General features: G+C 43.2%; 1 protein-coding gene across 3 annotated transcripts; it reads left to right on the forward strand.

Annotated features, from left to right (window-relative positions):
- Positions 1–454: 454 nt before the first annotated feature.
- Positions 455–10660, forward strand: tmem184ba (transmembrane protein 184ba). Of its 3 annotated transcripts, none has more exons than XM_028033205.1 (9): positions 455–854; positions 2445–2648; positions 2723–2888; positions 6093–6183; positions 6411–6578; positions 6654–6823; positions 7247–7441; positions 7766–7792; positions 8561–10660. In XM_028033205.1, exons 1-9 carry the CDS (start codon positions 735–737, stop codon positions 8788–8790), a joined length of 1371 nt encoding a protein of 456 aa, XP_027889006.1. In that variant the 5' UTR covers positions 455–734; the 3' UTR covers positions 8791–10660. The 3 variants fall into 3 exon arrangements, with proteins under 3 accessions (XP_027889006.1, XP_027889015.1, XP_027889023.1); XM_028033222.1 differs by having other exon boundaries at positions 730–854; positions 2416–2648; XM_028033214.1 differs by lacking the exon at positions 7766–7792 and having other exon boundaries at positions 460–854.
- The last annotated feature ends 237 nt before the right edge of the window (positions 10661–10897 follow it).

The raw sequence follows: 10897 nt of genomic DNA on the forward strand, positions 1-10897 counted from the left end.
GTTTTACTTCACCAGGCTTTTGACTTTTACTTCAATTTGTTGAAGAAACAGTGCATGGTCCATTGTTTCTGTTCTGTTCACTTGACATCTGAATGGCCCAACAGAATCAGCAAATACACAATAATAGAAAAACAATGAAGCTTGTTTATAAATATAAATCTAAGTCTTTTACTTGTTTTAGTAAGAGACCTTCATAATAAAATTCAAATAGAAGTAAAAAGCACTTTTTTAACCCAAAGTTACTCAAGTAACTAGTAAATATAAGTAGTTAGAAAGTTGATGAGGAGCGTCATTTCCCACGCCAGGCCCAGTTTGGACAGGAAACCGAGCAGTTATACGTCACCGTCATCATCTGCGAGTCCCAGAATAAAGCTGCGCAAACTCACTGCGCTCAGGACTTAAGCCCCGCCCTAGACTGGAGTGCTTGTCATCTGATTGGTTAAGACAGTTCGCCCTGGTGTAATGGGCGGAGCTACTGTGATGTGGCGTTTTTATTAATCCCACTGAGATTCTACAAGGGAGCCGTTACCAAGAGAGAGGACGACCCGAACCGAACTGACTGCTTATAAACTCAAACACCTACCCGAAACATCAGAAATGGACCAACGGAACCAGTTAAAGAAGAGAACCGGAGCTGCGGAGCGTGCGAGCTGAACTTTTAGCGGGGAGTTTAGTTGTTTAGGTGGGAGACGGTGAGAGCGGGCGGGCGGTCGGTCCTCCGGGAGCCAACATGGATGTCCTGGGAGAAACGGGGCGCCTCTGAGGAACACTTCCGGCCGTTTCTGGGTTACTGGAACCGAACAGTTCTTCTGGAGCAGCGCGGAGAGGTTCTGAAGCAGGGCTCAGTTCACCAGGTGAGTCCGGACCGGATAAAACTATCATCTCTTCTCAGTGTGCTCTGTCTTTGTTATTTAATTAGTTAAATAAAAAAACAGTAATTTTTATGACACCAGCGTCACATTTATATTATAATTTAATCACATTATTTTTCATTTAATGCTAATCACGAAAATAATTATTTTATAATACGGTTAAATTGTTCGTTTCAATATATTTTAAATACAGTTAAAGATATTTAAACACATTATCAATTTATTGGGATAATTTAAAAAGTAAAGCAGAAATATAATTTTATTGTTATTGCCACTAACATAATCCAGTCTGGCTGACTCCTTTCCATCTGTTGCTTTATTCCTCACTTATTACTCCTGTGTGTGTGTGTGCGTTTGTGTGTGTGTGTTTGTGTGCGTGTGTGTGTGTTTGTGTGCGTGCGTTTGTGTGTGTGTGTTTGTGTGCGTGTGTGTGTGTGTGTGTGTGTGTGTTTGTGTGCGTGTGTTTGTGTGTGTGTGTGTGTGTGTGGCCCCGCTCTAGGTGACCTTTGTCACCTTCCCAGTGAAACAGCCAGCTGTCTTTTTGCCTCCATGCAGCATCGTTTACATCCCCATTGTTTTCCCTGCTGCTCCTGGTTGGTCCATCGGTTTAATGAATCCCCCCAAAATAAAATAATCTCATGGTTCCTACTGGAGATGCACCGATCCAGCAGCCAGACGTCAGAACCGGACGATTTTTCTCAACAGGTCAAATAGTGACTTGATTAAATGCATCAGAAATAAGTTTCAACCGTTTTCTGTACATGAATACTTTAACAAACATTTGTTTTTAGCTTAATAAAAATCAGATAAGGATTTAGACGTTTGCTTTAAAACTGATCAGAAAATGTGCTTTAAACAATCTGCATGGATCATTTATTTACTGAAATGTCAACATTTTATTTAAAAGTTACTGAAAAATCTCCAACTTCAAGTCTGGAAATTAGATTTTGAAGGAACGTTTGATGATACTTTCCTCCAGATAGACGAATAAATCTTTCCTCTGAAGGTCCGGTTAGCGAGTTAGCTCACCTGGTTAGCAATAAACTAAACGTGACATTTTAATGAAACAATTAAATTACAGCAGGTTCAGAAAAGGCTGTCAGATTTTAGCTGTAATCAAAGAAAAGTTGAATGTTTTCTGTTTTGTTTCTAACCAAGCCGGTTTTTCTGGACGTTTGCGGCCCGACTGCACCGAGCATCGGACCTCCAGCCCGACCAGGAACACATGAACACAAAGGTTCTGGGTGTAATGTTTGTAGTAAAAAAAGCGGCTCAAGTTTTAAACGTGTCAGAATCAGTTTAATGAAAGTCCCGACCCGGTTTGAATGTTTGGGCCGGTTCTGACTGATCTAATGGCTGCTGGGTTGAAACCAAAAGAATCAATATGTGAAACCAGAGAGAAACCACAGCACACACTGACTCATTGTTCAGTGAAACCGGACCGGTCCGGTTCTGACCCGACGGCAGGCGGTCAGATCTGAGCTGCAGGTTGATGATTGATGATGATGATGATCGACCGGCTCTTCGTCACGTCTTCCTCCAGCTGGTGAACGTTTACTGCTTCCTGTCCAGATGTTCAGGCTGCGGCGCTGGGACGTCCCGGGCCTGGACCCGGACCCGGACCCGCTCACCGCCGCCCCCATGGGGCCCAACATCTCCTGGCTCCAGGAAGCGCCGCTGCTGGGGTCGGACCGGCCCACCTTCCTGATGTCGCCGGCGGCGCAGGCGGTGTCCGGCTTCTTTGTCTGGACCGCGCTCATCCTCACCTGTTACCAGGTAATGACCAGACCAGCAGGACAGTTAGCCACAGTTAGTTCTGGTTCTGACTCTGGTTCTGGTTCTGTGTCCAGATCTACATGCACCTGCGGTTCTACAGCGCGCCGCAGGAGCAGCGCCACATCGTCAGGATCCTCTTCATCGTTCCCATCTACGCCCTGGACTCCTGGCTCAGCCTCCTCTTCCTCACCAACGACCAGTTCTACGTTTACTGTGACAGCGTCAGGGACTGCTACGAAGGTCAGCCAGCATCCAACCAGGCATCCTACCGTTCATCCATCAGTCTCTGTTTTTTCCACATATTTTAAATCCAATAATTGTAGAAATTGTTGACATAAACTATTGATCTTTTTTTTCTACTCGGACGTAAAAAACTATTTGAAATCAACTGAAAATTATAAATCATATTTTGGAGAAACTGCGAGAATTTAACAAGAAAAACCGTCAAGAAACTTTTATCAGATGTTGAAAGTTGAGCTTTTCTGTTTGGTGACGTAAATTCAGCAAATGTCACCTGGTGGTTTATAACTGATGGAGGTTCTGATGGAGGTTCTGATGGTTTATAACTGGTGGAGGTTCTGATGGAGGTTCTGATGGTTTATAACTGGTGGAGGTTCTGATGGAGGTTCTGATGGTTTATAACTGGTGGAGGTTCTGATGGAGGTTCTGATGGTTTATAACTGGTGGAGGTTCTGATGGAGGTTCTGATGGTTTATAACTGATGGAGGTTCTGATGGAGGTTCTGATGGTTTATAACTGGTGGAGGTTCTGATGGAGGTTCTGATGGTTTATAACTGGTGGAGGTTCTGATGGAGGTTCTGATGGTTTATAACTGGTGGAGGTTCTGATGGAGGTTCTGATGGTTTATAACTGGTGGAGGTTCTGATGGAGGTTCTGATGGTTTATAACTGGTGGAGGTTCTGATGGAGGTTCTGATGGTTTATAACTGGTGGAGGTTCTGATGGAGGTTCTGATGGTTTATAACTGGTGGAGGTTCTGATGGAGGTTCTGATGGTTTATAACTGGTGGAGGTTCTGATGGAGGTTCTGATGGTTTATAACTGGTGGAGGTTCTGATGGAGGTTCCGATGGTTTATAACTGGTGGAGGTTCTGATGGTTTATAACTGGTGGAGGTTCTGATGGTTTATAACTGGTGGAGGTTCTGATGGAGGTTCTGATGGTTTATAACTGATGGAGGTTCTGATGGAGGTTCTGATGGTTTATAACTGATGGAGGTTCTGATGGAGGTTCTGATGGTTTATAACTGGTGGAGGTTCTGATGGAGGTTCTGATGGTTTATAACTGGTGGAGGTTCTGATGGAGGTTCTGATGGTTTATAACTGATGGAGGTTCTGATGGAGGTTCTGATGGTTTATAACTGGTGGAGGTTCTGATGGAGGTTCTGATGGTTTATAACTGGTGGAGGTTCTGATGGAGGTTCTGATGGTTTATAACTGGTGGAGGTTCTGATGGAGGTTCTGATGGTTTATAACTGATGGAGGTTCTGATGGAGGTTCTGATGGTTTATAACTGGTGGAGGTTCTGATGGAGGTTCTGATGGTTTATAACTGGTGGAGGTTCTGATGGAGGTTCTGATGGTTTATAACTGGTGGAGGTTCTGATGGAAGTTCTGATGGTTTATAACTGGTGGAGGTTCTGATGGAGGTTCTGATGGTTTATAACTGGTGGAGGTTCTGATGGAGGTTCTGATGGTTTATAACTGATGGAGGTTCTGATGGAGGTTCTGATGGTTTATAACTGGTGGAGGTTCTGATGGAGGTTCTGATGGTTTATAACTGGTGGAGGTTCTGATGGTTTATAACTGATGGAGGTTCTGATGGAGGTTCTGATGGTTTATAACTGGTGGAGGTTCTGATGGAGGTTCTGATGGTTTATAACTGGTGGAGGTTCTGATGGAGGTTCTGATGGTTTATAACTGGTGGAGGTTCTGATGGTTTATAACTGATGGAGGTTCTGATGGAGGTTCTGATGGTTTATAACAGGTGGAGGTTCTGATGGAGGTTCTGATGGTTTATAACTGGTGGAGGTTCTGATGGAGGTTCTGATGGTTTATAACTGGTGGAGGTTCTGATGGAGGTTCCGATGGTTTATAACTGGTGGAGGTTCTGATGGTTTATAACTGGTGGAGGTTCTGATGGTTTATAACTGATGGAGGTTCTGATGGAGGTTCTGATGGTTTATAACTGGTGGAGGTTCTGATGGAGGTTCTGATGGTTTATAACTGGTGGAGGTTCTGATGGAGGTTCTGATGGTTTATAACTGGTGGAGGTTCTGATGGAGGTTCTGATGGTTTATAACTGGTGGAGGTTCTGATGGAGGTTCTGATGGTTTATAACTGGTGGAGGTTCTGATGGAGGTTCTGATGGTTTATAACTGGTGGAGGTTCTGATGGAGGTTCTGATGGTTTATAACTGATGGAGGTTCTGATGGAGGTTCTGATGGTTTATAACTGGTGGAGGTTCTGATGGAGGTTCTGATGGTTTATAACTGGTGGAGGTTCTGATGGAGGTTCTGATGGTTTATAACTGGTGGAGGTTCTGATGGAGGTTCTGGTGGTTTATTGTCAGGATGACAGTTGGTGAAAGTCGTCTGATTGTCTTTGTTTTCCTTTTCGGACTGAAATATTCTGGTTCTGACTCGTTGATGTCAGAGTGAATTCGCTCTGATTCATCATCTGGACAGAAACGCCGTGGATCTCCTACGTCACATCGCCGCGCTCCTTCCTCCTCCATCCTTACATGGCGTATCTTTCCTCCTCTTCCTCTCCTCTTCTTCTGCTCAGATCTGTTTTCCTGGCAACCTGTTGCATGGCAACCGTGCTCAGACATCCTCCCCCTGCATCAGATAATGTATTCTTCTGCAGAATCTCTTGGCTGTTGCATCACCATGGCAACCGCCGGCAGGGTGAAGGATGGGTGGAGGCCCAGGTGGAGGCTGCATCCTTTTACCTGGGTTCTGTCTTTCAGGCGCCGGGTGGAGTCGGTACAAACGGGCGGAGAGATGAGAATCCTTTAGTGTCAAACTTTCATAAACAATTTTTAATTTAGAAACTAATTTTTCTTTACAAACGATCCAAAGATTCTGGAAAAGACTGTAAATAAATAAAATATTTACTGTATCAAATTCAGTTTATATCTAAACAAAAATAGATTTGTGTAGCTCTGTCACAATAATCAATAATTGATGAATATTGATCATGATTAAGACCAGATCAATAACTTCCAATAGCATGATTTATCGTTTTCTCTTCTCCAAATTTTGGTCAAAAACTCTTCAGTTTGTTTTTAACTGAACATCGTCTGAAGTTTTGTTTCATAGATTTCATTTCATTTGTTTGATTTATTTTGTATATTTAAAATGTTTTTCCTGACAAATCCATGAAAAGTAACAATTTTCTTCTTCTTCTCCTCCTGTTGTCTGCAGCGTTTGTGATTTATAACTTCCTGAGTCTTTGCTTCGAGTATCTGGGCGGAGAGAGCGCCATCATGGCGGAGATCCGGGGGAAACCTATCGAGTGAGTCCAGAGAAAAACCTTCTGCTCTAATCAATAATCAATCAATCTACAAATTATTCTCACAATTAAAGCTTAATCACATAAAAAATTCACATTCTGCAGTTTTCATATATATACAGGATCAGAAATGCATTAAAATATATTTCTGCATTAAAGATGTATTTATATCCAGTATCAAGTTTTCATGTTATCCAGAATCACTGACAGAAGCTGCCGATCGTCTCCAGGTCCAGCTGTTGCTACGGTACCTGCTGCCTGCGCGGCCGCCCGTTCTCCATCGGGTTCCTGCGGTTCTGTAAGCAGGCCACGCTGCAGTTCTGCGTGGTGAAGCCGCTGATGGCCGCCGTCGCCGTGCTGCTGCAGGCCTGCGGCAGATACAGAGACGGAGACTTGGAGTGAGTCCGGTCGCAGACCCGCACGCCTCAGACGTCTAATCTGTGTCTAATCCCGTTCCCGCCTTCTCGCCGCAGCGTTGCCGGCGGTTACCTGTACGTCTCCATCGTCTACAACGTCTCGGTCAGCCTGGCGCTCTACGCGCTCTTCCTCTTCTACTCCTCCACCAGAGAGCTGCTGAGCCCCTACAGACCCATGCTCAAGTTCCTCACCGTCAAGTCCGTCATCTTCCTCTCCTTCTGGCAGGGTAGGAGTCTTCATCACTCTTCATCATGGAGTCTTCATCACATCCGTTAGCAACGCCAGGCTACCAGCTTCTCTGTCTCAATGATGTGATAAAGTACTGGGATGTAACGAGCTAACGCTACACACACCGTCCCCACCCTGAGTCACGGTGGTGGCAGCATCATGCTGTGGGAAGCAGGTCGATGGATGGAGTTAAATCAGAACCAGCAGCCAGAGATATGGTTCAGATCAGAGCAGATTCATGGCTTACAACGGCCTAGTCAAAGCCCAGGCCTGAATCCAGTGGCCGAACGTAAAAGTTCACAGATTTTCTCCAACCAAAATAAAATATTCAGAATCTGTAGAATCAGATTTCCCTTCAAGTCAGAAATCTTTCACTGAACGTTTCTGGTTTTAGTTTCACTTCCTGTTTTTTTTTGTTCAGGCATGTTGCTGGCCATCCTGGAGAAATGCGGGGCCATTCCTCAGATCAACTCTCCGGGGGTTTCCGTGGGCGAGGGCACGGTCGCCGCCGGTTACCAGAACTTCATCATCTGCATAGAGATGTTTTTTGCAGCTCTGGCCCTTCGGCACGCTTTCACCTACCAGGTCTACATGGACAAAAGCCTCAACTCCACAGGTCAGGGCGCTAAGCTAGGCGCTAGGGCGCTAAGCTAGGCCCTAGAGTGCTAAGCTAGGCGCTAGCTTTCAGCGTGCTAATCTGTGCGCTAGCTTTCAGAGTGCTAATCTGTGCGCTAGCTTTCAGAGTGCTAATCTGTGCGCTAGCTTTCAGAGTGCTAATCTGGGCGCTAGCTTTCAGAGTGCTAATCTGTGCGCTAGCTTTCAGAGTGCTAATCTGGGCGCTAGCTTCCAGCTAGCTGCTCCAACACCTTTTTCTTCTCCTCATTCGGTTCTTATTTGCTGACTCAGCTTCGTGTTTCTTTCCTCTCTGCTGCACATAAAGGATTTATTTGTACATACGGAGAGTTTGGTAGGTTTAACTCCAGATTAACTTCTACCGCCTCGTTGTGTTTTTATGTGTCTGGTTTGAATCCAGTTGTTGTTGTTTTGTTCACTAGGGCATAACGAGGATTTTGATTGAAATGAAACCAAAACCCAAATGTTTGGTTCATTTTACCAAAAATCAGAAACATCTTAAAATCCTTCAGTGTCAAATTGAAAAAGTTTCACACTGTGAGGAATGTTTCAGTTAATTTGGATTCATAAACGTTTATATCTGCAACATAAACACTGACCTGGTTTGAACAGTAGATGGCGCTGCACATTTATAGTTGAAACCAACAGGATGTTATGACAGAATGTGAGACTCACTGGATTTAAAAAGAGAGAGAAAAGTCCAAATATTAACAGAATAATGACACAATTTCTAACCAGATGAAATCATTGCAGGAGTTTTCATAAAATTACAACTTTATTCCTTAAACTATTCTCTAGTTTAGGCTTGCCATAGATTAATATGAAGATGTTGTTTTATTATAAATCAGCTTGCCATACTCCAAGTCCAGATCCTGTCCTGTGATGTCATTTCCTGTGTTTCTTGCATTGTTTTGGTGTGGATAGTTTAGATTGGAGTTTAATCTGCAGATTGATTCTCCTTTAAATAAATCAGATTATTTTCTGAATCATTTTAACCGTTACACTCATGTTGTTTGTTTGTTATTTTAGTTTTATGTTTCCTCTTGTTTTCGCTGAACTGAATCAGTTTGAGCCGCTGACTCTTCCTCCTCCTCTTCCTCAGGCCGCTGCGCCCCGATGAAGAGCATCTCCAGCAGCCTGAAGGAGACGATGAGCCCCGGCGACATGGTCCAGGACGCCATCCACAACTTCTCGCCGGCGTACCAGCAGTACACTCAGCAGGCCACGCTGGAGCGGGGGGCGCCGCGGGCGCCACGCCCTGCGGCGGCGGCGCTTGGCGCCGGCGGCGACACAGAGAAAACGCTGCTGCTCAGCTCAGACGATGAGTTCTAGAGCCGAACGCTTTCTGCTGTCAGACTGAAATCTAAAGAGAATCAAACCCGACGCAGACTGATTATTCTGGGAGGATTTATGGGGAAATCAAGAACCTTCAGGCAGAAACTGGAGCAAAACACTCAGAAGTCTGAGTCTGTGGAAACTCAGCCTGATTAAATCTGAACCGTTTAAATCCTTTAATATAACCTTATTTTTATACTTTTATTTTTTCTTCCAAAATATGTCACTCAGTCGAAATCTATTCTTTAAAACTGATTGTTTTTCTTAAAATATCTTCTTCAGATTGTTTTACCAAACGATGGAACGACCTGAAAATATGGGCCAATACCAATTTTTACCAATTAAATATCAATATTAATAATTGGTTATTATAATCGTACAATATGATGGAAAGGAACATCTTTTTTTATTTAAAAATATCTTTAGATTGTTTTCCCATATTCTGATATTTAGATATTTAAATATCAGTTTTAATAACTCGTGGATTCACACAATAGTAAACATTAACTAATATCGTCTTCAGATTGTTTTACCAAACGATGGAAAGATCTGAAAATTTGGGCCAATATTGATATTAATAATTGTTTATTTTTGTTGCACGATATGATCAAACAATGTGATCAAAGAACATGATAGGACTAAACATCAGTTATTAATATCGGCCCAGTTTCACTTATTGGTCCGATATATTAATAAATGACTAAGATCAGCAGATTATGACATTAATTACGATAAAAACGCTCCTGGTGCGGTGCACCGAGAAATCGGCTCTGATTTCCTTTAATTTAAAAAATCGGCCGATGCGTCCGATCTTCCTCCACAGATCTGAGAATCTGGATGTAAACGACGGCCACTCACTGTTGCAAACTTAGCGATTTTTCTTGCTATATTTATCGACATTTCAGACAAACAATCGGTATCGGTGAAAATCATTGGGTGGTAAAGATCGATGACCGGCCAGAAAACTGCAGCTTTGATTCCTGGTTGTCATTCTGCTCTTAAATATTTAAGATAATTTTATTTTAAATATTGAGTGGCTTAAAAATGTGACATTTAACTTAATTTTGTTTAAATGATTTGGTTTATAAATCCAGATCGACTCTGTGCTGCTTCCAGGTTTGTGTTTGATGGATTACAATCAGCCGAGCCGACACCGAGGTCACCAGCATTGATCCGCTTCATTGACATTCACACCAGTTTGATAACTGGGTCAAAGGTCACTGCAGCTTTTATTGATGATGGTTTTTATCTTTGGATAATTATTATTTTTAATGCAGGAAAAGCAGCGACTCTGAACCCAAATGATCCAGAAACTGGAAATATTCACTGATTTCTTCTGGATTTAACAGCTTAAACGTTTAAATCTCCGCCGGTCAGCAGTGCAACATCGTTTTTTATTTTTGTTGTTGTTCCTGTAACTCTAACAGTCAGGCCCTGAAGTGCCAACAGACTCAATTAAAAAGTGAACATAAAGTTTAAATTTCCTGTTTTTCTTCCATTTGGAAGCACTTTTTTTCTCCCTCTGGAGCTTTTCATGTGGTTTTTGTTTAGATCTCCCACAAGCAGCTGCTCTTTCTGTTTTTTACTCATAATTGGACTTGAGTCATCTGGATGAGTCATGGTCAAAATGCCAGCTTGTTTACTTGCTAGTTTCACTACTGCGCTGTAGTTCAGGCCGTGGCCGCCAGAGGGCGCGCTAAGGATCATTTTAACGCTTGTTTTGGTGACGTGTGTTCAGTCCAGAGAAAATCTAAGATGTTAACCTGATTCTTTTTGTATTTTTATTTGAATAACTTTGTTTTTAGTTGTTTCAGTCGTTGCTGTGATGAACGGATGAATAAAATAAAAACTATTGGGTTTGAATTGAGGTGAAAACGTCGTTGATCCTGGATGTTTTGACGTCATCGGCACGTTTCCAGCTGCTCCTGACGTAGTGTGTGTGGGGGGGGGGGGGAAGGGGGGAGCAGGACGACTCAGCAGATTGAGGTTCCCAGTGAAACCTGAAAGGAACCAGTTTGGAGCTCAAACCAGTTTCTCTTCTTCTCTGAGCAGCTGGAATTAAGATGGCGCCAGGAGCCTGGAAAAACCTGGAGATCAGTTTAAG

The sequence above is a fragment of the Xiphophorus couchianus genome, chromosome 2, assembly GCF_001444195.1.
Source record: "Xiphophorus couchianus chromosome 2, X_couchianus-1.0, whole genome shotgun sequence".
Classification (NCBI taxonomy): domain Eukaryota; kingdom Metazoa; phylum Chordata; class Actinopteri; order Cyprinodontiformes; family Poeciliidae; genus Xiphophorus; species Xiphophorus couchianus.